Below are 25,533 nucleotides of genomic sequence, written 5' to 3'. Positions count from 1 at the left end.
GTCATCGTTGCTTTAGCTGACCCAGGCCAGGTTCGAACCCGCCAGCCTTGGTGTATGTGGCTGACGCCCTACCCACTGAGCCAAGGGCACTGCCAGGAGTCTTTTGCTCAACATGTTATCAGTGAGATCCATCCATATGGTTGCATTCAGGTGTAGAACATTCATTCTCATTGTTGTACTAATATTCCATAGTGTGACTATACTGTAATGCATTTATCCATTCACCTGTTGATTGACATTTGGGTTATTTCCAGTATTGGGCAAGAAGAATAATGCTGCCACAAATAGTCTTATTTTTTGGTGCATGCATGCACACATTTCTGTGGAATTCCTGGGTCATAAAGTATGTGGATACTTAGCTGTAGTAGACATTGCCAAATACTTTCCCCAAGCAATTGATTAAGCTGAGTTATACTGGCAGTAACAATGGCTGAGGTTCTGCTCATACCACACCCTCCTGAACAATCGCTAGTCCTTTTAGTTTGAGAAGATGGGTACTTGTGGAACAGGCTGGCATCAGATTGCCTGCATTTGAACCCCAGTTTTCTCTTCTTACCATGGGACCTTCAACAAAGCCTGTTTCCTTCCTTCCTTCCTTCCGTTCTTTCTTTTCTTTCTTTCTTTCTTTCTTTCTTTCTTTCTTTCTTTCTTTCTTTCTTTCTTTCTTTCTTTCTTTCTTTCTTTCTTTTCTTTCTTTCTTTCTTTTCTTTCTTTCTTTCTTTCTTTTTCTTTTTGAGACAGAGTAGAGTGCTATGGTGTCATAGCTCACAGCAACCTCAAACTCTTGGGCTCAAGCAATTCTCTTGCCTCAGCCTCCCTGGTAGCTGGGACCACAGACACCTGCCACAACACCCAATTAGTTTTTTTTTCTTTTTTCTATTTTTTAAGATAGATAGGGTCTGGGTCTTGCTCAGTCTGGCTTCGAACTCTTGAGCTCAAGAAATCCACCCACCTTGGTTTCCACACCCAGCCCAAAGCTCGTTTTCTTTTCTACAAAATGGTTTTAAAATCATAAGACTGTTGGCTTGGCACCTGTGGCTCAAGTGGCTAAGGTGCCAGCCACATACACCTGAGCTGGTGGGTTCGAATCCAGCCCGGGTCCACCAAACAACAATGATGGCTGCAACCAAAAAATAGCCAGGCATTGTGGTGGGCACCTGTAGTCACAGCTACTTGGGAGGCAGGGGCAGGAGAATCGCTTGAGCCCAGGAGTTGGAGGTTGCTGTGAGCTGTGATACTACAGCACTCTACCCAGGGTGATAACTTGAGGCTCTGTCTCAAAAAAAAAAAATCATGACACTGTTGTAGAGAGTCCATGAACCTGGTAGGTGGTAAGTGCTCCATAAACATTAACTTTTAAAGCTTACTCTTACTAAAATCCTCTGGATCACTTCACTTCTCAGAACTTCAGTGTCCCCTTCTTAAAATGGTGATGAAAACACTAACATAACTACATAGTTAGAATAAAATATAAATGTGCTATTTTTTAATTGAATATAATGAACATAGAAAATTTACTCTTTTCTGTGGTGCTCAGTATATTCATAGTTGTGCAACCATCACTACATCTAATTCCAAAACATTTTTATCACTCCATACCCATTATCAGTCACTCCCCATTTCCGCACCACCAACTTCTGGCAATTACTAATCATCTATCTCTTAATATATATATATATATTTTTTTTGTTTGTTTTTTAGAGACAGAGTCTCACTCTGTTGGCCTCAGTAGAGTGCTGTGACATCACAGCTCACAGCAACCTCCAGCTCTTGGACTTAGGCGATTCTCTTGCCTCAGTCTCCTGAGTAGCTGAGACTACAGGCGCCCACCACAATGCCTAGCTATTTTTTTTTGTTGTTGCAGTTTGGCTGGGACCGAGTTTGAACCTGCTACCCTAATTATATGGGACCGGAGCCCTACTTGCTGAGCCACAGGTGCTGTCCTTCTCTATGGATATTAAAAATGCCAAATATTTCCTTCTCTATATCCTTTTAACTTTTGTAAAAGTAAAAATTAAATACCTAGCACTGGGCCAGGCATATGATATGTACTTAATACATTTTTTCTATGTGTCTAGACCAGCGGTCTTCAAACTGCAGCCCGTGGGCCACATGAGGCCGTGTGATTGTATTTGTTCCCGTTTTGTTTTTTTACTTCAAAATAAGATATGTGCAGTGTGCATAGGAATTTGTTCATAATTTTTTTTTAAACTATAGTCCGGCCCTCCAACGCTCTGAGGGACAGTGAATTGGCCCCCTGTTTAAAAAGTTTGAGGATGCCTGGTCTAGATGGATGGGTAGGATGGACAAAAGGATGGAGAGAGTGTATCTAGTAGATAGATGTCCTATAAAGTTATTCATTCAGCAAGTACTTATTTGCATGGGCTACAGAGAAAAATAAGATATAATTCTTGCTTTCAGGAAATTTACCATCTAGTGGGAAAGAAAGGTATGTGTACCACTTACTGTAAACACTAAGCAGAATGAAATTAGAGTTCGTATTAGAACAAGGGTTGTGGAAGCTCAGAGATATTAACCTGTAGAACTTGGAGAAAGTGTTGGAGGTAGCACTTAAAGATGGGTAAGCTGCGCACCTGTAGTTCTAGCTACTGGGGAGGCTGAGGCAGGAGGATCACTTGAGTTGGAGGCAGCAGGGAGCTATGATCATGCCACCCACTGCCTTCCAGCCTGGGCAACAGAGCAAGATCCTGTCTCAAAAAAAAAAAAAAAAAAATGAGTGAATCCTAAAACCCAGAACTTCGAGGAAGGGAGGGTATGGTGTCAGATGGGATCCCTGGAGACAGCCAGGTCTTCACACCCACATCAGGACCTTGTCCTACACCTCCATGGACTATGAACAGACTTGATTATAGAGAGGCTATAAACCTGGGTTGTAGGTAATACAGGCCAAATGAGAAAAGCAGGGGAGAGGGTAAGGCAGGCCAACTTGTACCAAGGCTATGTTGTCTTCTAAGCAAGGGACCCTGAACTGCTGTGTCATGCCATCACAGGAGAGATCGGAATTTGTGGGCATCCTCACATTTGTTGTACTCTGTAGTGTTGTATTGAATTGCAGGAGCAGGGCTTGTCTTTTCAGTGCTTATACCTCCAAAGGTGTTGTTAGGCCCTGAGTGGAAAGGCAGATGCCTACTGAGGGGCAAATGATGGTGTGGGCTGAGGGAGAGAATTCACTCATAATCCTCCCACCCTAATCAGATCTAGTTCTTGGGGAAAGTCTCTGGAACTGCAGGAGAGAACCATGGATTTTCTCCTGGAGACTGGTGGCTGAGGGAAGAGCAAGGTGGGGTGATCTGAGAATGCCGATAGCAGAGACTTGCTTCCAAGGCAGCAGGACCCTAAGAGATCACTGGATTCAGTCTCCCCATTTTGCAGATGGAGGGACAGATCCCCAGTAAGACATTACCTAGGGTTATTTATGGAATTAGTAGTAGAACAGGGATCATTTCAGATCTCCACCTAAGCCAGGGCCTCCAAAAGAGAGGGGGGGAGGAGTTCCTGCTTCCTACCCCATCTCCCACAAAGCCCAGTGGTTCCTCTTAGCATCATGCTCCTTTCCCTAAACATTCCCCAGGTCTGTGGGTGCCCACTGTAGGGATTCAGAGACTCTAGGGGACAGTCTTGCCTCAAGGGCCCACAGAGAGGTAGGGGAAGAAGCCAGTCAGGCACACAGGGGTAAATATCACCCTGTCAGTCTGTGCCCAGGATCCCAAAAAGGCCTCTTGAGATGGCTCTCTGAAGTGGGGCAGAGCCCCTCCAGAGGAGGTAGACTGGGGTGGGCATTGGATCTTCCACCTCCACCTGAGCAATCTGGCAGAGACGGGCAGGGAGGATGCACTTCCTGTAGAGGATATCAGGGAGGACTGGAGAACCTCCAAGAATGTGAGGTGACTGGTAGGGAGGTGGGTGAAAGGGCCAGCCTATGCGCCACCTCCAGTAATCACTTCATTCCCTCACCAGTTGCTGGAATCCTCAGGCACTATTAATTGTGATCCTGAAGACTGTGTGACCCTACCAGGGCTAGAAAAGAGTGTTATGTGTGAACCTTTTCCAAGGCTACAACACACAGCTGACCACCTCCCCTTTCCCTCATGTGACCACATGTAGGACACAGGGCTGGAAGCCAAGGGGGGTTAATATTTGCCTTCAGCCCTTCCCTGTCCCCTCCCACCATCCACCCACTAGGGGCAGCCCTGGAGGGAAGTCTGGAAATCTTCTAGATCAGGCTTTGTTGCTGCCCATCTGAGATACCTGGGTATGTTTTTTGCTCCTATGAGCCTCCCTCCATCCCCCCTCAGAATCCCACCTTTATGGATTGTTAAGGGGTCCAATGAGGTGACAGACATGAATGCCTCAGCCTGGTTTCTGTCCTCAGGGTGAGAAATTGGCCTTCAGAAGCAGGAACAAAAGCTGGACCTCAGGGTCAGGGAGAGTAGGGGCCCAGAGCTCCTAGGCAGACGCTGGCCTGGGGCTGGTCCAGAGGAGGGTGGTGGAGGCTCCACCTTGCCAGACACCCATTAGCACTGGTAAGAGTCCCACTGGCCTTGCAAGATTCACACTCATGTAGCCCTTGAGCCTCTCTGTGCAGCTATAGTGTACATAGATCATAGCGTAACTAGAGGTGCCAACAATGTCCTGGGAACATGCCCTTTAGGAGCATTGCCTCATCTTCACCACTAAGGCCCCCAGAGAGAGGTAGGGGCTTCCAGTTGCGTGGAGGACTGAGAAGGGCTGAGATTAGGCAGTGTAGGGGCGTACTAGTTAGGTGAGGTGAGAGGATGATCTCAGGTATTATAGAAGGACACCCCTGAAAACATGAATCCCAAGCACTGAGGTACTCTTAGGCTCAGGTGCGATCGTCCTCCCTTCTCGAGACCCCTTTGGGCGAAATAAGAGCAGCTCCTTTCACCTAGCCCCGCTTCTCCGCGCCTAAGCCACGCCCACTCGAACGACCTACCGCGATGACTGGGCGTGGCTATGTTAATAAGGCCGCGCTTCACACGCGCGGTTCTGGCCTGGCGGCGGAGCCCAGGCAAGGGAAGGCAGCGATAGCCATGGCTGGGGCGCTGGCTGGCCTGGCCACCGGCTTACAGGTCCCGCGGATCGCCCCGAGCCCGGACTCGGACTCAGACTCCGACACAGACTCGGAGGACCCGAATCTCCGGCGCAGCGCGGGCGGGCTGCTCCGCTCGCAGGTCATCCACAGCGGTCACTTTATGGTGTCGTCGCCGCACAGCGACTTGCTCACCCGTCGGCGCGACCAGGAGGGGCCAGGGGGTCTCGCCGACTTCGGGCCACGCAGCATCGACCCCACACTCACTCGCCTCTTCGAGTGCTTGAGCCTGGCCTACAGGTGAGGGCGGCTCTGGGGCCCGACGGCCTCGGCTCTCGTTGGGACTGTGCTCTGGGGCTCCAAACCTCCCCTCTCACCCCGAGCCTGGACACCTTCCCCTAGCCCCGAGTGTTCTTTGACCTCGGCCGAGCCCACTGGCTTTCGACAGACCTGCGAACCTTCTGTTTCCTATTCCTCACCACCATTACTTCATCCCCAGGCAGACCGCCTGCCCTCCACCCCGACCTCCCTAGGTCCACATTGGGCCCTCGCTATGGTCCTGGCTGCTCTGTACCTCCCCACTCCGAAATGCCAGACGTACCTTGCGTTGCGGGGACCCTAGACTATTCCCACCCCTTCGCACCCTCCACTGACCCCGGTACTGCTCCACCTGACCACCTGGGCTCTCTCCTATAGCAGCCCCGGCCCAGACCCAGTCTATTTCTGCACCCTGCGCCTTTGGCTGCGCATTCTCCTCCCAAGTGCCGGGACACGAATAGGTCAAGGGTGGTGGAAGGAGGGTGCCTCAGGCTGGCTCTAAGAGGCGCAGCTCGACGGGGTTCCGGGGTTCCACGACCCGGCAGGGGGTGTTACAGGCCGCGTGGGACGCGTGCACAGGAGGCCTGGGCTCACCTGCCTGGGTCGCCTGTGCTAGGCTGAGTGCTCAAAGCAAATTGAGACCCCTGCTTAACACGTCGTGCGCCTGGCTTCCGCTCCCCGCCCGCGTTTCCGAGGAGTGCGCGAACCTGAGTCCTGGCCCAGTGCCCTGGAGCAAAGTTCCCCGGAGCGCACCAGGATAAATTATCAACCGAAAACTGTAGGGGAGAAAGGGAGATCCGCCGGCCTTGATCTTTTCTCTGAGTAAATATCCCTCTCCTTCCACAGCCGTCTCCTCCCCTTCTGAGAACCGCTTGATAGAGACCGCCACCTGTAGCCTAAAGAGGAGCGGGAGCTGGGGTGGAGATCGTTAGGGAGTGTTGCTACCCCCAGCCGCGGCCGCCAAGCTGCGACCCCATTGGCTGGAGACAGAGTAACCTTGGCCCACATGCTCTGGCCCCGGGCCCAGGTCATGTTGCAACCTGATCGTCCAGGGCTCCAGACCCATGTGGAAAGTTCAAATTCCCGTCTCTTCTGTCCCTCTCCGCCCCCGCCACATCACGAGACTTCTGGGGACAGGGCATCTAAGGTCCCGGTACACAGGATGCAGGCACCCTTCCTCCTTAGGGCCTTCCACCCTTTCCCAGTGTTGGCTTCCTGCTATATGTTACACACCATTTTGCTTGGGCTGGCTCACTTCCACCCCAGACCAAGGATGACCATAAAGGGAGGTTCTGGGGAGGAGGCAATATAAGGGGCAGAACACACCCAAGAGCTGCTCCCCTAAGAGGCTGACTGATGTAACCCCAGTTAGGGACAGCTGGGGTGGAGAGGGCTGTGTTTTCTTCCCAAACACCCAGAATATTAAATCTCTGGCCTGTCCTGGGTATCAGCCTAAGCACCAGGGCTGGAGGGTGTGGGAGGAGGGCACCATACCAGAGCAGCTTTTGCACGTCCCCATTTGATAGAGGAAAACACAAGTCTCAGACTGGGACAGTGTTTTAGCCTTCAAAGACTCCCAATTATAGGGATTACTGGAAGGGAGAGGATTTTGGAACCGAATGTCCCAGGGGAGTGACTAGATAGGAAGGGGCCAGCATGTAAAGGGTCCAGAAGGCAGTGGGAGAACATGGCTGGCTTTTACCCTCCAGGGCAATGTGGGCAGAGGGGGGACTTTTCTAGGAGGACATGTTCTGTGGTTCTGTGGGTGGAAGCCCCAGGGGGGCAGGTTCTGGAGGCTTGAAGAAAGCACTTGTTCCTTGTTCACTGGTTCATGGCTAGAGTTGGCTAGAAAGAGTGGCCTCAGGGATGTGGGGAAGCAAATATTACCCTGTTAGGGGTGCTCTAAAGGTAATTCCTGCGAGGTGGGGGTGGGGAGCTGAATTAGGAGTTCTAAGATTTTTCCCACCCCATCCCCAAGAGTTTCAGATTTTTCTGTTCATGGTAAGAAGTTCTTGAACCCTGACCTGGGGCTTTTTGCTCCTCTAGGCTGGGACCCTCTCCTCACAGCCCCAAATTCTTTCCTGCTGGGCTTGGATATTCTCACCTTCTCATCTCCCCCAGACCTCCCTGGACCATAATATCATAACTTCAAGGGAGGAGGAGAGGGAAGGCAGGCAGGTTGGGGGTTGGACACTAGGTAGACAGAATAGGCTGGGAGGTTGCTGGGATACAGGCAGGGGCAACAAACTCAGAAGTCTCCCACTCCCCCACCCAAAAGAAGCTGGCCCAGGAGGTATCAGAATCTCCCCTACCCCCACCCCATGTCTCCCTACCAGACAGATGGTGTTTATCTAACTCCAGGAGGGAAGGGACCAGCCAGTGGGCCAGAGCGCTGGGCTTTGTACCCTGTTTGGGTAATGAGGCCTGTTGTCCCCTGGATAGCAGTCCCTTAACCCCACCCCAAAGCAAACACAGGAACTTGGAGACCAGAGAGGAGAAGGGGTCCAATGACCAATGCACCCAAAGGGCTGCACAGAGAGGGGCTGAGGAGCCAGACTGCCACCCACCCACCTCTCACTCCCGGGATAAGGGAGAGACCCCTGAAACAAGCAGGCCTGGCTTTCTGAAAGACTAAGTCTTGGGTCCTCAGCCTTCTCATCTGAGCAAGGGGTAGGGAGGGTGGGCCAGAGAGGACTTGTAACAACCCCGGTTGTAAATGATGAGGAGGGAGAGGAGAGACCAGCAGGGATCTAAGCTCTGAATGTCTATGACCTCTCCTGAGTAAGCTTCCCAGAGGCAACTGACTTGTCCTATGCCTAGTAGCACCCTCCACCCTGTGAATGTGATGGATCACTAGGATTGGGGTAGGGTGCTGGCTCTCCACTCCCTCCCACTCCCCACGCTAGCTGTCTTTCTTTGGGCCCTGAGGGTTCATTGTCTTCCATGTATCCCTGCGAAGGGCATATTTTCCAACTGAGTCCAGATCACCATCCTGGGATTCTGGATGGGGCAGACCTCAAAAGGGCTCTGACACCACCACCTGTCAAGAGGCTCCCTCTCCATCCAGGCAAACATATCCATCCCTGTGCCTCTCCTGAGCCTAAAGGGATCTGGGTGAGTCCCTGCCTTGTGACCCTGGGCAGGTCTCTTTCTCCTCTTGACCCTCAAGAAGGTCATTTCTTACTCTCTTTAAGTAAGAAATAGCTCTGAAAGGGTGGTGCCTGTGGCTCAGGGGGTAGGGCACCAGTCCCATATACCAAGGGTGGCAAGTTCGAACCCGACCCTGGCCAAAACTGCAACAATAACAAAAAATAATAATTAATTTAAAAAAAAAGAAAGAAATAGCTCTGAGAACTCTCCCCAACCAGCCCACAGGACATGCCTGTGAGGCTGCTGGATGCTGTTATTCACAGGATGGAGCTGATAAACAGGTTCCAGCCTCCTTCAACTCTAGTAGTAGATTAACAAGCAGGTCTCTCCAGAGAACACAGGGCCCCGGGTGGGGTCTGGAAGGGTATTTTAAAGATCTGACTCTCTGGGTAGGAATTTTAGGCAGGTTAGATTAAGGGGCCAGATTTGAGGGGTCCCTCAAATACCAACCATAGTGGAACGCCTAGTGCATAAGAATGTAGAATCCTCCTCCCCCCACCTTCCACTTATTCTACCCCTGTCCTAATCCAGCCCTCTCCCCCTGACAGTGGCAAGCTGGTTTCACCCAAGTGGAAGAATTTCAAAGGCCTCAAGCTGCTCTGCCGAGACAAGATCCGCCTCAACAACGCCATCTGGAGGGCCTGGTATATCCAGTGTGAGTGGGCACCACGGGCCTCCCCAGCCAGGAGGTGCCTCCCCCCAGCCAGAGGGCTCTGCAAAGGGGCTGCCCAGGAAAACCCCCGGGACCCTTAGGGTCAGCACCAGCAGAGTGCTTCTAGTCTTTTGGGAGATCAGACCCACCCCCCATACCAGATTCTGATCCCCAGAGGGTTTGGGGAATGTGTCCCAAGGGTGCTTCCCCTGTGACCATAGCAGAGTGTTTCCACTGGGCAAAGCAGAGGCTACCTTCAGAAGCACTAAGGTAGACTGAGATTTAGGGGACAGTTCAAAGCCCATTCTGCATTCATTTGTGTAGCCAGATGCCTCAAATGACAGAATAAACGGGGGCATTAGACACCATCAGGGCCGGGTGCATCGCTTGGTAAATGGAGAAACTGAGGATCCTACATGAGTCCCCACCAGCCTTTCATTCAACACCCAGCAGATGCCCACTGTGGCCAGAGAAGCTGTGTAGTATATGGAAGAGACTCTAGCCTTAGGGTTACCCAGAGCTAGTTTCCTACCCTATCTCTTCCCCTTCCTGGCTAAGTGACTTCAGCCTAGTTGCCTAAGCTCTCTGAACTTGTAACCTTATCTATAAAATAAGCCAATAGCCTGACACAGTGGCTCATGCCTATAATCCTAGCACTCTGGGAGGCCAAGGCAGGCAGATCGATTGAGCTCATGATTTCAAGACCAGCCTGAGCAAGAGTGAGACTCTGTCTCTAAAAATAGCCAGCTGTTGTGGCAGACACCTGTAGTCCCAGCTACTCGGGAGGCTAAGGCTAGGGGATCCCTCGAGCCCAAGAGTTTGAGGTTACTGTGAGCTATGATGCATGGCACTCTACCAACAAAATAAGATTCCATCTTAGAAAAAAAAAAAAAGCCAATAGTCCTACTTTTCATGTTTGGTAGGGGGAAAACAGGTATGAAAGGGCCTGGCATTAAACTGGTGTACAATAAATGATGTACCCTTAAGGAGGTAACAGTCATTCAGAGATACCCTATGTCCTGGCCCCCACCTGCTATGGCAGGGCAGTAGAAACTGAGAGGACTTGGACCAGTCAGCCCTTTATTGAGACCTTGTACAGCCCAGTGAGGTCCTGCTATAGGATCAAAGGCTGACCTGGGCTGGGCATAGTGGCTCATGCCCGTAGTCCCAGCACTTTGGAGGGCCAAAGAGGGAGGATTGCTTGAGGCCAGGAGTTTGAAACCAGTCTAAGCAACACAGCAAGACTCCATCTCTACCAAAAAAAAAAATTTGTCGGGAGTAGTGGTACCTACATCTAGTGCCTGCTACTTGAGAGGCTTAGGCAGGAGAACTATTTGAGTCCAGGAGTTGATGGCTTCAGTGAGCTATGATCACACCACTGCACTGGGTGACAGAGTGAAACCCTGTGTCAAAACTTTAATTTCTTTTTTGAGACAGAGTCTCACTCAACCCTGGGGTTGAGTGCCATGGCGTCATCATAGCTCACAGCAACCTCAAAGTCTTAAGTATAAGTGATCCTCATGCCTCAGCCTCCCGAGTAGATGAAACTACAGGTGCCCACCACAATGCCTGCCTAGTTTTTATATTTTTAGTAGAGATGGGGTCTCACTCTTGCTTAGGCTGCTCTGGAATTCCTGAGCTCAAGGGATCGGCCTGCCTCATCCTCCCAGAGTGCTAGGATTACAGGCATGAGCCACCACATGAGGCACACCTGTCTCAAAAAACTGTAAAACAAAAAGGCTATGCTGAGCTGGGAGCACAACCTAGGAGGGACCACATGCAGTAGTCTCTGTGCTCTGGATGCATGTGTCTAAAAATAGTGCCATTCCATCCAAGTAAAGACAGGGAGTGTTTTCTGGTTTCCATTCATCTACATGCCAGACACTTTAATAAATCATCTTATTTAAGGCTTTAGCTACCCTGGGAGATAGACATTATTATCCCCCAAAAATATGAGGTTCAGAAGATGAGTGACTTGTTTGTTTCACAGAGCATAAAAAAGAGCAGAGCTGGGGTGACTGGAAGACTGGGGCTGTCCAACTCTGCTCCTTTTCTGCTCCCACTGGCTTCCAGTCCTTTCTTGAGAACAGGCAGGTCATTCAACAGGGCAGTGGCTGAGGTTTTCAGGGAAGTGGAAGGTACATGCTTTTTGGATGCCCTGTCTGGGTCTCTGCTTCTTTTCTTTTCTTTTCTTTTTTTCTTTTCTTTTCTTTTCTCTGACAAAAATGCCATTCAGAATCTGCCATTTCTGAGAACTTGCATGACAGGCCCTAGCCCCAAACCAGGAACCTGGTAAGCCAGGGGTAATCAGTCTCCCCTACCCCAAGATTTCCCACTTCCACTTTCTTCCCAAAGCTGGATGGGACACAAATCCTTCACTCTGCAAAAGGAATTTCTGATAATGGTGGAGGCTTGATGCTCTTCTCTCAGACATACTGGTCTCCAGCTATTGTACAAATTGCTCAAAGGACACCAGATTCTGAGTCAGACAGCTGGGTTTGAGTCAAAGCCCTAGCATACCCCAATTGTGTGGCCTTGGGGGAAGTAAGTCTTCAGCCTCCTAGAGCCAAAGCTTGCTCAGCTGTAAAATGAAAACAATGATAAGTCTTGTTTCTGAGGTTCACTGTGAGCTTTCAATGGGATCAACTATATGTTAGCACAGAGCCTGGTGCACAGAAGGGCCCCCTGAAGGTGAACAGCTGGGTGGATTATTAGTGTGATAGTAGCAGCAGCGCATGGCTGGTATATAACAAATGTCAAGCCCTCCCCTTCCTACACACCAAAGGTTTAAAGGTGGGCTGCAGCAGAGGGAAGGACTGCAGGCTCCTTCACATGGTGTCTCACCTTTGGCTCAGCCAGGAGGGGCCCTGCCATCTCTCTCAGGCTTCTGGCCTCCCAGATCCTTCCTTTCCTGACCCATTTCTCACTGTCCCATACTCCAAAATCCTCTTGGTTTCCTCCAATCTTCCCGGGTACTTTGCACCTCTCATGGGCAAGAAGGACTTTCCACTTTGCATTATCTCTGTTGTTTGTTTGCTTTCCTAATCTCTCCCCTGAAGCTGTGAGCACCCTGATTTATCCATGTATTGTCAAAAGGTTGTATGGCTGAGCTCAATGACAAACTTATCAGTGTTAAACAAAGCCTGGCCCAGGAGGCCACATTGTCATAGTCTTCTTGTCCAGGGCACTGGGCCACTCATCACTGGCTCTTTGGAGGCCCTAAACAAACTTACTCTTTCCTAGTGCCCATTTCCTTACCTGGGAAGCCAGGGGAAGATACTCTTTGAGACCCTTCTTGCTTCTCTAGGCCCCTGGGAGTCTATAAACCTTTGGGCCTGTCTCTTTCTTTTCTTTTCTTTTCTTTTTTTGAGACAGAGTCTTACTATGTCACCCTCGGTAGAGTTCTGTGGCATCATAGCTCATAGCAACCTCAAACTCTTGGGCTTAAGCAATTCTCTTGCCTCAGCCTCCCAAGTATCTGGGACTACAGGCGCCTGCCACAACACCTGGCTATTTTTTTGTTGTAGTTATCATTATTGTTTTGGCAGGCCCTGGCTGGGTTCAAACCCACCAGGCCTGGTGTATGTGGCCAGTGCCCTAACCACTGAGCCTCAGGGTGCCAAGCCTGTCTTTTTGTTTTCTGTCCAAGCCAGACTCACCAAAAGGACAAAACCCCTCCTGTCTGTATTGGAGAATGTTCTTTAGTACAGAACTTTTTTTTTCTTTCTTTTTTTTTTTTTTTTTTGGCCGGGGCTGGGTTTGAACCTGCCACCTCCTGCATATGGGGCCAGCGCCCTACTCCTTTGAGCCACAGGTGCTGCCCAGGACAGAACTTTTTAAGTGATGCTGAAAGTGCCAATAAATTTCATGTCCAGGTGGTCCCCACTCCTCTGTGTCCTCATTTGTCCCAGAGGAAGTTGGCTTGTGGGTCAGTAATTGTCCTCTTTCTCAGGGCAGCCGAGAAGAATCTTAGGGTTGCCTCTTCCAGAGGTCTGCTGTGTGCCAAGATCTGTGCCAAGGCAGCTCCTGTGTCACATCCCGCAGGAGGCAAGCATGCAGAGAGATGGCAAGAGATGGTGGATGGCGAGAGACAGAGCAGTGGGATTTGGGCAGCGGGAAGGCTTCCTAGAGGTGGGCCTGTCCCAAAAGATGAGGAGAGGAAGGAAGGGCAAGGGATTCCCAGGGGAAAAAGACCAGTGCCTGGCTTCAAGGTGGGCCACATGGAGGTGGGAGAAGCAAATAGTGGCTAAGTCACAGAGAGACCTGGAAACCAAGCTAAGAAGTGACTTTATCCTGAAGGTTGTAAGGACCCATGGAGGGTTTCAGGCTTGAACTGCACTTTAGGAAGAATTGCCCTGGCTACAGCAGGAAGATAGACTAAAGAGCATGAGTCAGGGAGGTCCATGTGAGAAATGGCACCAGACTAGGGGGTGGCACAATGAGAGAGAAGATGGAGGAGAGCGGATGGTGGAAAAACATCACAGATCCCATAGAAGTGAGATCAAGAATGTGATGATTAGATCAGGAAAGCTGTGAGTCAGTGGGATTTTTGTGGCAAATTTTGGGACATCCTAGTGGAAGATTCCCAGCCAGCTGGTTACGGGCTGGAGTTGGAAGGAGGCCAGGTGAGGGAGGCTGGGGTGAACATTGCAAAGGAGTCAATGAAAAGCAGTCAGGGAGGGAGGAGAGCAGGGAATGTTCCTGAGACTTGGGGAGGAGGCCGAAGAGGATGGGATGGGGCCTTGAGTTCAGGGTGAGGGCGCAGGGAGCAGACACTGAGTTTCAGAGGGTGAAAATGAGATGGATGTGTGGTAGTGGAAGTGGCAAATCTGGGGGGAAAGGAAAGGGGTGCCAAGGGGCAAAAGGTTAGCTTGTTGGGGTAGCTAACCCAACAAGGGGAGGCAAAGGCTTGGAAGATAAGGAAGAGCCTGGAATGTGTTTATGGGACAAAAGGGAGGTGCCTGGGGAGAGGCCAGGATTGCAGACTGGGAGGGGAGCGGAGAGGGTGGGAGAGGGGCTCAGGCAGGTGGCCAGAAGCAGCCCTGGAGTGGTTCTTTGAGATGGAGGGATACCCACCAGTACCCTTCCAGCCCTCCATTAAGTCCCAGCCAACAGCACCTGGCTTGCCATTGTGACCAGGATCTCCTTGGAGCCCTTCACTGCCTGTGGCCTGTGGCCTGACGACCATTCAGCAAGCACTGCCTGCCCGCCTCCTAGCCCATGGAGGGAGGCAGAGGAGGTTTCAGAGGTTCTTTCATAGTTTCACTAGGCTAAGGAAGATCTGGAAGGGCTGGAGCAGGTAGGACGGCTTCCTGGCAGAGGCAGCACCAGTGAGTGCTTAACCTGAACAGCAAAGGCCAGGCTGGATTTCATAGAGTAACACCTGGGTACGCCTGACCTGGCCCCCATCTCATAGATGTGGAGCGGAGGAAGAGCCCCGTGTGTGGCTTCGTGACGCCGCTGCAGGGGCCGGAGGCTGACGCGCACCGGAAACCAGAGGTAGCTGCAGGCCCCACACCGCCCGCCCCGCCAAGCCCAGCCCGGCCCATCCCTCCAGTTTGCAACCCCCGCCCCGCTCTGGGCTGCGGTGGGGCGGGAGGGCGGGAGAGGGGGGAGCCCCGACGGGGTTGGATAAGGGTGGGTGCAAGGGGGGCGCCAGTGCCCTTCTCACTGAGCCTCCTCCCTCGACCCTCCCCAGGCCGTGGTCCTGGAGGGGAACTACTGGAAGCGGCGCATCGAAGTGGTGATGCGCGAGTACCACAAGTGGCGTATCTACTACAAGAAGCGGGTCCGTGGAGTCCCAGGGGAGGCCCCAGCCACGGTGTCTCCTGGCAGATCCCGGGAAGGGACCCCCACCAGTACCCCTCGGGCCCTCCACTAAGTCCCAGCCAACAGCGCCACCTTGTGGCCTCAGGATCTCCTAGCAGCCTCCTTACGGGGAGTGGGGGATGCCTCCTGAATCGGAATAGGGGATCCCATTGCTGGGGGAGCTTGTGAATACGGGAGGAGGTTTTGGCAGGGAATTGTGGAGGCGGGGGCAAGGGGTCCCACGTCCAACTCTGTGTGTCCCTGCAGCTCCGTAAGTCCAGCAGGGAAGGGGATCTCCTGGCTCCTAAGCAGGTGGGTGATCGGTATGTCCAGCAGGGAAAAATTTTCCTGGCTCCTAAGTATGTGGGATGCAGAGAACTGACAGCTCCCACCTCAGTTGGCAGGATAGTGTCTGGGAGTGAAGGGGGAATGTTTGGGGAGTGGGAAAGACTGTCATCCTCTGCTTGATGAGTTGAGCCTGTCTCTCCTCCAGAGGCTGCAGTACTAAGAAGACCCCAGGCCACTGAGCAAGGAGTGGGAGGGTGGAGGAGCAAAGGAGCCTGAGAACTAGGGTCTCAGACAGGAAGCTCCTGTCTCTTCAGCAAGCTATCCTGGGGGGAGTTGTTAGAGGCCAATGGTGTGACCCCGGCCTGCCAGGCAACAAACTCGTTCCACCACAGAAAGGTGAGAAGGGATGTACAGAGAGGCCCCCTGGCAAGCTGTTCATTTTATCCCCAGCCAGGGGTGATGGAGGCCAGTAGCAGTGGGAGCCTTCCGGGGGCTTCTGACCACTCTGTCCCCCTAGGCGGACGGCAGGTGGCCACCGCCAGAAAGATGGTGCGAGCAGCTCTTCTCCAGTGTGGTACCTGTGCTGCTGGGGGGCCCAGAGGAGGAGCCTGGTGGGCGGCAGCTCCTGGACCTCGAGTGCTTTCTGTCAGACATCTCCGACACGCTCTTCACCATGACTCAGTCCAGCCCCTCACCTCTGCAGCTGCCCCCTGAGGATGGTGAGGGCCTATATCCACGAAGGGGCAGGAAAGAGGGGCTCAGTCCTGTGAGATCCAAGCTACCGAGGGAAGAATGGCTGGAACCAGGAGGTGGGGACCCCCCACGCCACCCTGCCCACTGCTCTTGACATCACCACTGCCCCCTTCAGCCTACGTCAACAATGCTGACATGATCCAGCCAGACCTGACACCATTGCAGCCCAGCCTGGATGACTGCATGGAGATCTCAGGTGGGGCAGGCCCCTCCCCCAGGGTGAGTGGATGGGGCAGGGTCAGTGTGGGAAAGCCTTGGGTTGGCTGTGAGAACACAGGCCCCATCCCAGGCCACTCCAGGAAGGAGGATGGTCTGGGTAGTTTCTGAGGGATCTTCCTAGCCTCCCTTTGCCCAGCCCTCAGGTGCAGCTGTTATGAACTCAGATGAGGGCAGGGGACCAGGGGCTTTGAAGCTGCACACTACAGAGGCCCCCAGGAAAAACAGTAGATGCTAAGACTCCGGGGAAAGAATGAGACTTTGATTTGATTAGGTCGATTTATTACTACACGATGCATTAAAAACTATTAAAGAACACTTCAAACTTGCACACCAAAAGAGTGGTTCAATGAGCCCCCTTGTAACCACTAACCTACTACTCTTGGCCTATCTTGTTTCATCTAGATCGCACCTCTTTTCTCCCATGTTATTATTTTTATTTATTTATTTATTGGAGACAGTCTCATTTTGTCACCCTCAGTAGAGTGCTGTGGTGTCACAGCTCACAGCAACCTCCAGCTCTTGGGCTGAAGCGATTCTCTTGCCTCAGTCTCCTGAGTAGCTGGGACTACAGGTGCCTGCCACAACGCCCAGCTATTTTTTTGTTGCAGTTTGGCAGGGGCCGGGTTGGACCCTTCAGTATATGGGGTCGGTGCCCTACTCACTGAGCCACAGGCGCCGCCCTCTCCTGTGTTATTTTAAAGACAATACCAGGTATTATGTCTTATAAAGCATTTTTTTTTTTTGCAGTTTTGCCCGGGGCTGGGGGCGCCACATCTCATAGCAACCTCAAACTCTTGGGCTTAAGCGATTCTCTTGCCTCAGCCTCCCAAGTAGCTGAGAATACAGGCGCCCCCGCAATGCCCAGCTATTTTTTGTTGCAGCTGTCATTGTTGTTTAGCTGGCCCCAGTCGGGTTCAAATCCACCAGCCTGGGTATATGTGGCTGGCGCCCTACTCACTGAGCTATGGGCGCTGCCGCCAGAATTTTTTTTTTTAGTAGCAAATTTCCCTGGCTCCCTCTCCTGACCCTAGGACCTACTGATTTTTTACTGTCTTTCCAGAGGTAGTCGTGTCAATAAAAGCCCAGATGGACAAAAGTCTGTTTTCACAACAGACTTTTCCCCACATTGTCGTTTTGGCTGTAGATTTTGCAGCTGCTCCCATAATCATACATTTTAGGGGCCTCAGGTAGACAGTAGGCCTCAGCCTATCTCACCCAAGGCCCAGGGAACAGAAAGAGGGTCCCTGGGACAAATCCTTAGTTTCAGTGACCCCCTGACTCCTTCCCACAGGATCCTGGGCCTGTCAGTCAAGAGGTGGAGGCCAATGGGGCGGGTACTAGGGAATGAGGAACAACCCCCACCCCTGCCCCAGCCCTGGGGGGGTGGGTGCCAGGGGCAGAAGTGTGGATGGCAGTGCCCTGGGAGCAGAGCAGTCTGGGAGGGCGGCAGCCCTGTCTGGACACACAGACCTCCACCACAGGTAGGAGTCTGAACACCCCCACCCAGGCTCTGGGCCAGAGCAGCACAGACTGGAGGTAGGAAGCAACTTCTCACTTAGCTGCTCCTGCACTGGGGGGCAAGCCAGCACCAGTGCCTCCAGGGTTGCTGCTCTTACTGTCCGCAAGAGCCCCACCGGAGAGGTTTGCTGGAAACCCTGAGAGGGGCAGAGCGCTATGGAGGCTCAGAGCCTGGGGAAAGAGCTCGGGGCAGGGATGGCAGGTCAGGTCTACGGGGGAAACAGAGGCTAGGGAGGGACTCAGGGTTTGGTGTGTGGGTACATCTGGGAAGTGACTTCTCTCAAAGCAGGGTGCGGACAAGACTGAGTGACCGTGACTCAGAGATGAGATAGGCTCACTGCCCCATGACCCTACCCAGCCCCTGGGGACTGGGCAGCAGGTGTAAGCAAGGAGCAGCTTGAAGCCCTGAGCATCCAGGGGCTAGGCCCAGTGTGAGTCTGGTTCTAGATCCTGAGCCTCAGAGGCTAGCAATGGGGCCATGGTCCCTGGGAGGTGGGGCAAAGGACCAGCGACCTGTCATGGTCTCCCACCCAGTCCTCCTGTCTAAGGGAGGCAAGCAGAATAGCAAGAAGACATCTTCTAACCATGTGGCTGAGGAAAGACACACAGATGTGGGTGCAAAGCAGACATGCATACACTGTGCAATCATGGCAGGGCAGGCACACAAGGACTCAGATGGAAGTACAGACACAGGGACAGATACCCAGGAGGCAGACAAATGCTATACGCTAACACTTGCGAGTCCCCCAGCTCCCACACACAGGTCCCACATCTTCTGACAAAGCAGTGTCACTTAAGACACACACACAAGCTTGACCCTCAACAGGTCTGGGTTTGGGGTGACTTTATTTAACCTACTCCTGGTCTCCTGGGAGGTGGCTCCTGGGAGAGATCTGGCCAGTTCTCTTGGCAAGTGGGGGCAGGGAGCCATCCCAGGCCAGTGGGGAGCTGCTACGATGGGGTCGGATCTGCCCAGACCAGGAGGCCTTGGAAGCTGGTATAGACCGCAGGCTGGTCAGGGTCAGAGAAAGGTGCCCGGAAGGGAGCGGGTAGGCGGGCAGTGTCCAGGCCCGGGATGTGGTCAGGCCACAGGCAGCTGCTTCCCAAAACCAGAATAGCCCAGGCCTTACACAACCCGCACCCCAAACAATCTGGCGGCCTCCCCCTGCTCTTGTAGGCATCCCAGTCCCTTATACTTCTACCCCTCTTTGAGCCCACTCTGGGCCCCTTTCACTCCATTAGACCCTTTACCTCAATCCCAGACTCTGCCCTTGTCACCCACCTGTTGACCTTCTCACAAACCTAACTAGTCCCAGCCCCACTGACCCCTGACCTTCTCACCTCTAATTCACCCCCGAACTCCTGCCATCTCAGGGTTCCTCCCACCCCAGACCTCCTCCCCAGGCACCACACCCCTTTCCTACCTTGGCACCCTCTATATGGCCCCCCTTTCTATGCCTCCAACAGAGCAGGGAAGGGGAGCAGCCATGGAACAGGGAGGGGGCCTCCTGAGCCAGAGCTGAGGCTGGGGGGCTGCATCCGGCTCACCCTTATCATCCCCTTATGCCTCCACTCAGGCCCATCCCACCCAAGTCTCTGTGGCTGCTTCCCCTGAGTGAGACAGAAACTCTCCCAGTTTCACAATCTCCTGTGGAATGCCCCCCACCCCCACCAGCCCAGGCTAGGGACAGGGCTTGAGGCCACTTTCCTCCAGCTGTCTGCCAGTCACAGCCTAGGCCCTAAGTGCTGCCACCCCATGTGTCTGAATTACAGATTTCTTCACCAACTACCGCCCCCCACAGACGCCCACATCTTCAAACTTCTTGGAGCCCCCTAGCTTTAGCCCCATGGCTGATACCTTCTTCAGCAGTGGGATCCTGGGTCCAGAGGTGACTGCTGCCTCCTCGGGCATGACCCACCTCTCAGGACATGGCCGCCTGCAGGTGAGCCCACCCACCACCCAGCCCTGCCTGGCTCACCTGAGACCTGGCCCTGACCCCATGCATACCCAGCAGATGTTCAGTCTTGGGCTTAACAGTCTGGAGGGGAAGAGTGGTCTCATGTCTGTCCTTGGGAGCACAATCCAACTGGAGAGGGAAGGCCCTGTGAAATAGAACTGCCCAAAATGGTGGAACAAGGCTTAAGGGACCATGAAGTGGGCCACCACTAAGGGCTGGGTTGCTTGTGGAGGGCTTCCTGGAGAGGAGGAATTCTGGGCCTCTAGAGAAACTGGTCAATGGCATGCCAAATGGGAGGAAGAGCAGGAACAAAGGCAGCAAGGAAAAGGCTGAGCATGCATGTCTAGGAAACAGTGAATCTACAGGCTTAAGAACTCCTTAGGCCCAATTTGGATGTTGCCTCTCTGCTGCTGGGATATAGCCCTTTTCCCTCCATCATCAGACTTTTCAGGCACCTTTGTAGTTTGGTTGTTGAGAGGTCTCTCTCCTCCAGCACACAGTGCTGGCAGGGCTATATTTTGCTCACCACTATCTCCTCTGGACCTAGTGTAGTTCAAGCTCATAACAGCATCAGCACATGGGTTCAGTGAGTGAATGAATGAGTGAGCATGTGGATGAGTTGGTGACTATATGGGTAGGTGAGTGGGTGGTTAGACGAATGGGCTGGTAGATGGATAGTTTAATGGCTCAATGAATGTGCTAGTGGGTGGGTAAGTGGCTAGTGAATATGCAGATGGTAGATGGACAGATGAATTATGGATGGGTTGGTGAATGAATGAAGGAAGTGTAGATGGTTGGGTGAATTGGTGAATGAGTAATGTCTGGTGGGCTGGTGAATAGATAGATGAGCTAGCTCAGAGATGAAAGAACAAATAGGTAGGTGAATAGATGGATGGATGGAGAGATTGGTGGACAAGTTAGTGGATGGATACGTAAGTTATTTGGTGGCCAAATAGATTGAGTTGGAACACTGATGCTCTTTATCACATTAATTTGTGCATAAAAGAATTCCACTCCCTCCTCTCGTCAGATAATAATTTCCCTTCCGTGTATGTGTGTATGGGCAGGGGTGAAGGGGGTAGTTAGAAGGCAGAGATCGTTTCTCCTATCTTTCCCCAAGGCACAGTCCAGAATTCGGCCAGGGCAGGAGGCTGCTGGGGTGGCTGCAAGGGCCAGCTTCTCCCCTGCCTCTTGAGTGTCTCTCTGTCCCTCCTGACCAGGCTCGCAACAGCAGCCCTGGCCCCTTGGACTCCAGCACCTTCCTGAGCTCTGAGTTCCTCCTTCCTGAAGACCCCAAGCCCAAGCTCCCAGCCCCTCTGACACCCCCACCTCTCTTCCAATACTCTCCCCCTGCCAAAGCACTGGGCCTGGAGCCTTGCCCTCCACCACACTTCCCACCCATGGCTCCACCCCCTGCTGTGCTGCAAGAAGAGTCTCTCTTCTCTCCCAGGCTTCCCTTCCCCACTGTCCCTCCTGGCCTGGGAGTATCCCCCCTGCCTGTTCCCACACCCTTCCCAGCTACCCCACAGCCCTCCCCAGGCCTTACCAGCACCCCCTTCCCCATAAACCTCATGGCCACAGGCTGTCCAGAGCCCCCTTTTGGGCCTTGCTTCTCCACATCTCAGGGCACATGGCCCAGAGGCAAGCCACCCTCTAGGGGACGGAAAGCCAGACCCCCCACCTTGGCCCCTGCCACTACCAGCCCCACAGTCACTGCCACTGCTGGGGGCAGCAACCCCTGCCTCACACAGCTGCTCACAGCAGGTGAGAGGGGAGGGACAATGTCCTTGGCAGAGGGGAGGTAGGGGCCCATGGGAGCAGAGGGTGGGGTTGGGTGAAAGGACAGGCTTATCCTGGGGAACATGGGCCCTGTACCTGAGAGGGGCATGGCTGTTAGGAGGGGTGAGGTGGGGTCTTGAGAGATGATGGGGGCCAGCCCCAGCAGCCCTCACAGTTCTGCCTGTGTACAGCCAAGCCTGAGCAAGCCTTGGAACCACCACTTGTGTCCAGTGCCCTCCTCCGGCCGCCAGGGTCCCCGGTAAGATGATGGGCCCTGGGAGATGGGGGTGTGCCCAGGGGCTTCGCCCTGATTCTCTACCTTTCTCCACCCCAGCAGGAGACGGTCCCCGAATTCCCCTGCACCTTTTTTCCCCAAACCCCAGCCCCTACACCAGCCCGGCCACCTCCAGGCCCAGCCACACTGGCCCCATCCAGGCCTCTGATTGTCCCCAAGGCAGAGCGGCTCTCACCCCCAGCACCCAGCGGTAAAGAGGGTCTGCAGGGACTGGGGGAGTTTAAGGGATGGAGGGAGGAGCAGGAAGAAGGGGGTACTGCATCTGGGGCCAGGATGAGAAGAGCAGGGCAATGGGACCCTCTCTCTTGTGTCGGTCTGTCTGTGGGTCTGTCTGTCCCTGCCACAGGCAGTGAGCGGCGGCTATCAGGGGAGCTCAACTCCATGCCCAGCCCAGGGACCCTGAGCATCTGCATCTCACCACCTCAATCCATCCTAAGCCGGGGCCGTGCTGACAACAACAAAGTGGGTACCATCCTTCTACCCCAAGATCGAGTTGCTATCCTAAGGCCCTCCTGGGTCCCTTTCTAGGCTCATGGTACTGTCTGTTCCCCAAGACTGAGAATCGGCGTATCACACACATCTCTGCGGAGCAGAAGCGACGCTTCAATATCAAGCTGGGGTTTGACACCCTTCACGGGCTTGTGAGCACACTCAGTGCCCAGCCCAGCCTCAAGGTGAGCCCCCAGCCCATGCTGGCACCCAGAGAACCACAGGGCTTCTTCCTTGGCACCCCCAGAGCACCTCCAGATACCTTTGCCTCCTCCTGCCCTGTGGGTCCCAGGATGGGGCAGCCGTCACTGCCTGAGCCCACACTGGTGGCACCTGCAGGTGAGCAAGGCTACCACGCTGCAGAAGACAGCAGAGTACATTGTCATGCTGCAGCAGGAGCGGGCGGCCATGCAGGAGGAGGCCCAGCAGCTGCGGGATGAGATTGAGGAGCTCAACGCTGCCATTAAGTAGGAAGGGTACCTGGGGTGGGGGGTGCTGGGGCCAGGGGGACATGCCATCTGACCCCAACCCTGACTCCCTACACTCCCAGCCTGTGCCAGCAGCAGCTGCCTGCCACGGGAGTGCCCATCACACACCAGCGTTTTGACCAGATGCGAGACATGTTTGATGACTATGTCCGAACCCGGACACTGCACAACTGGAAGTTCTGGGTGGTATCCTCACTCAGACCAGTGGTCTGGAGACCTCAGGAGCTGTGGTGGGGTGAAGGCTAAAGCTAGACCAGGCTGTGCCCAAGATGCAGGCTCAGCTTTGCAAGCCAGGAAGGCTCAGAGCTGCTCCCAAGGGAAAAGGCTCTGTCTCTGCCCCCTGCTTCTAGACCCTTGGCATCTGGACCAGCAGGATTGTCCAGTGATGGGCTGTGAGTACAGAAGAAAACTGGGGGTGGGGGCAAAGACAGTTTGGGAGAACCTAGACTCTGAGTGGTATGAGGCCCAAAGAAGGTATGGAGTTTACTCCCTTGCCTGGCTCAGGGGTCAAGCTCTTAACCAAGCTAGGGCAGGGAGCCTAGGGATGGAGGATGGTCCAGCACACAAGAGCCACGAAGGAACCAGGAAGGGAAGAGGATGCTGACAGCCAGAGAACTGGGCAGGCCTTGGCAGTATGGGAGGGGGGGACTATGATGAGAGGAGGGCTGTGGCAGGAGTCCTCAGGGGTCAAGGCAGTGCCCAGGCCCTTCCTTCTCCTGGTTTGGGTCAGGCATCAAGGGTACATGTGAGGTGATGGGGTACCAGCTGGACAATGGGCCTACTCCTTGACCTGGGCCCAGTTTAGTGTCCTCATCCGGCCTTTGTTTGAATCCTTCAACGGGATGGTGTCCACAGCAAGCCTGCATAGCCTCCGCCAGACCTCACTGGCCTGGCTGGATCAGTACTGCTCCCTGCCTGCTCTCCGGCCAAGTATGTGAGCCATCTGCCTGCCCACCAGAGTGTCTGGGCCTTGGGGCGGGGGGTTCTGCCCTGCTCAGACCCCAGATACAGCCTGCTTTCAACACAGCCTAAAGTTTTGGCCACCCCACCATGTCCCCTGGACGGGCCACCAGGACTCCTGCAAACAGAGATCCTGGGAGGGGCTGACAGTCTTGCTAACTGGTGTCTTTCCCCAGGGTTCACTTCACCCCCAAGGGTAGGATCCTGACTCCAGGAGTTTTCTCTTTTTCTTCCCCTAGCTGTCCTGAACTCCCTACGCCAGCTGAGTACATCTACAAGCATCCTGACCGACCCAGGCTGCATCCCTGAGCAAGCCACACGGGCAGTCACAGAGGGCACCCTTGGCAAACCTCTGTAGCCCTGGCCTCACCTCACTCAGCTGCCCTGGGGCTGCCTTCCCTGGCATTGGCTCCAGAGATAACTTCTGGGCACTCCTCTCCCACCGCAGGTCCTGGCAGTCCCCTTCCCTGAGGGTTGCAGGGTCCAAGCCTCATGCTTCCTACCTCCTGGAGGCTGAGAAGAGCTGAGTCCTTGTCCCTGCTCTACCACTGTGTTCTAGTACTGTGACCCTGGGTGACTCATACTCACTCTTTGGACCTCTGTTTTCCAATCTGCAAAATGGGGATGGGGAAAGTTCAACCACTAGATGACCCAAGATCTTAGCCCCTATGACGATGGGGGGGGCCTAAACTGGCAACCCCAAAAGCTCAAAGGAGGGAAGAGGATGTTTCCCTGTTACTCCCACTTGCTCCCCCACGGGTGAGACACAGGCCTCTTCCTGAACAGAGAACCAGAACAGGAGGTTCTCTCTGCTTCTTCACTGGTGACCCAGAGGGGATGCAGGATGGCTTCCCCTGGGTGAGACTAGGAAGGTCTGATCATGGGAGAGACCAGGGCTGGGGTGGCCAGAGCAGGGCAGGCATCTTGTGTGTGTGTGTGGACATGCGCGTGTATGGATTTTGTAAAGAGTTCTTAACCAATAAAAGCAAAAACTGTTTGCCAGTGTGTTGTTATGCCTGTCAATGTGTTGGATTGGAGAGAAAGCCTTGTGGCAGTGGGAGGTGGCTTTGAGAGAGCCTTGTGGGCCAGGAAAGGGCCTGAGCTTTTACTCTGAGCTGGAAGCTGCTAGAGGGTTTCAAAGGAGGCAGGACATCAATCGTTACTTCTCCACAGGCTCCCCCTGGGTGCTGAGTTAAGAACAGAGGGAAGCAGAGAGACCAGTCAGGAGGCTGTTGTTCTCATTCAGGCAGAGGTGACAGACAGGAGTTCTGGAGGAAAGGTAGAGCTGGAAAAGGAGTGGAAGTGATAGGGCCATCTACTGGAACCATCCAGAAGGAGAATCCCTTGTTAGAGGTGTGTAAGCAGAGAATGGTTGGGATGTCTTAGAAGGAGCTGATACTTCAAATGGGGGTTTGGAGTAGAAGGCCCCAAAGCCCTCAATCTTCGTTCATCCTTATTTATTGACTTAACAAACATAAATCGGTTATAATAGTTATCATCATCAATTATTTTCCTCACCATCTTAACGAATGAAAGACTGAGGCAAAGAGAGGTTCAGTCCCTTACCCAAGCTTGCATGGTTAGTGAGTGGCTCAGAGGTGCCCACCTGGCCTATCTAACTCTGCTTTTGGCCACCTCTGCTGCAAAGGTGGCAAGTGCACTCAGCCTTGTGTGTTATTTGCTGCTCCAGAAAGGCTGGAAGTGTCCGAAAGGGAGAATCCTGGCAGTTTGTGCTCTGCTGTTTTCACCCACTCATATGCTATCAGAAAGTTTCCTGTAAATATCCC

At 53.4% G+C, this 25,533-nt stretch overlaps 1 protein-coding gene across 6 annotated transcripts in view; it reads left to right on the top strand.

The window, feature by feature from the left end:
- Positions 1-24,751, top strand: part of MLXIPL (MLX interacting protein like) — a 35,971-nt gene extending 11,220 nt beyond the window's left edge. The window contains exons 1-17 of one of the 6 annotated variants that reach the window (XM_053555876.1): positions 4,280-5,371; positions 9,088-9,194; positions 14,608-14,690; positions 14,890-14,979; positions 15,267-15,311; positions 15,805-16,006; positions 16,156-16,236; positions 19,551-19,720; positions 20,956-21,499; positions 21,706-21,773; positions 21,852-21,999; positions 22,156-22,271; positions 22,364-22,483; positions 22,638-22,765; positions 22,849-22,972; positions 23,587-23,716; positions 23,986-24,751. In XM_053555876.1, the coding sequence (XP_053411851.1) occupies positions 4,980-5,371; positions 9,088-9,194; positions 14,608-14,690; positions 14,890-14,979; positions 15,267-15,311; positions 15,805-16,006; positions 16,156-16,236; positions 19,551-19,720; positions 20,956-21,499; positions 21,706-21,773; positions 21,852-21,999; positions 22,156-22,271; positions 22,364-22,483; positions 22,638-22,765; positions 22,849-22,972; positions 23,587-23,716; positions 23,986-24,104 (2,667 nt within the window). In that variant the 5' untranslated portion in view covers positions 4,280-4,979 and the 3' untranslated portion in view covers positions 24,105-24,751. Of the gene's footprint in view, positions 1-4,279; positions 5,372-9,087; positions 9,195-14,607; positions 14,691-14,889; positions 14,980-15,266; positions 15,312-15,804; positions 16,007-16,155; positions 16,237-19,550; positions 19,721-20,955; positions 21,500-21,705; positions 21,774-21,848; positions 22,272-22,363; positions 22,484-22,637; positions 22,766-22,848; positions 22,973-23,586; positions 23,717-23,985 lie in introns of those variants that run through there. The other 5 variants (XM_053555875.1, XM_053555873.1, XM_053555872.1 and 2 more) reach the window with 5 other exon arrangements.
- Positions 24,752-25,533: the final 782 nt, after the last annotated feature.

The sequence above is a fragment of the Nycticebus coucang genome, chromosome 12, assembly GCF_027406575.1.
Source record: "Nycticebus coucang isolate mNycCou1 chromosome 12, mNycCou1.pri, whole genome shotgun sequence".
NCBI lineage: Eukaryota > Metazoa > Chordata > Mammalia > Primates > Lorisidae > Nycticebus > Nycticebus coucang.
The sequence above is the reverse complement of the archived record's forward strand: the minus strand, read 5'-3'. Positions and strand labels throughout refer to the sequence as shown.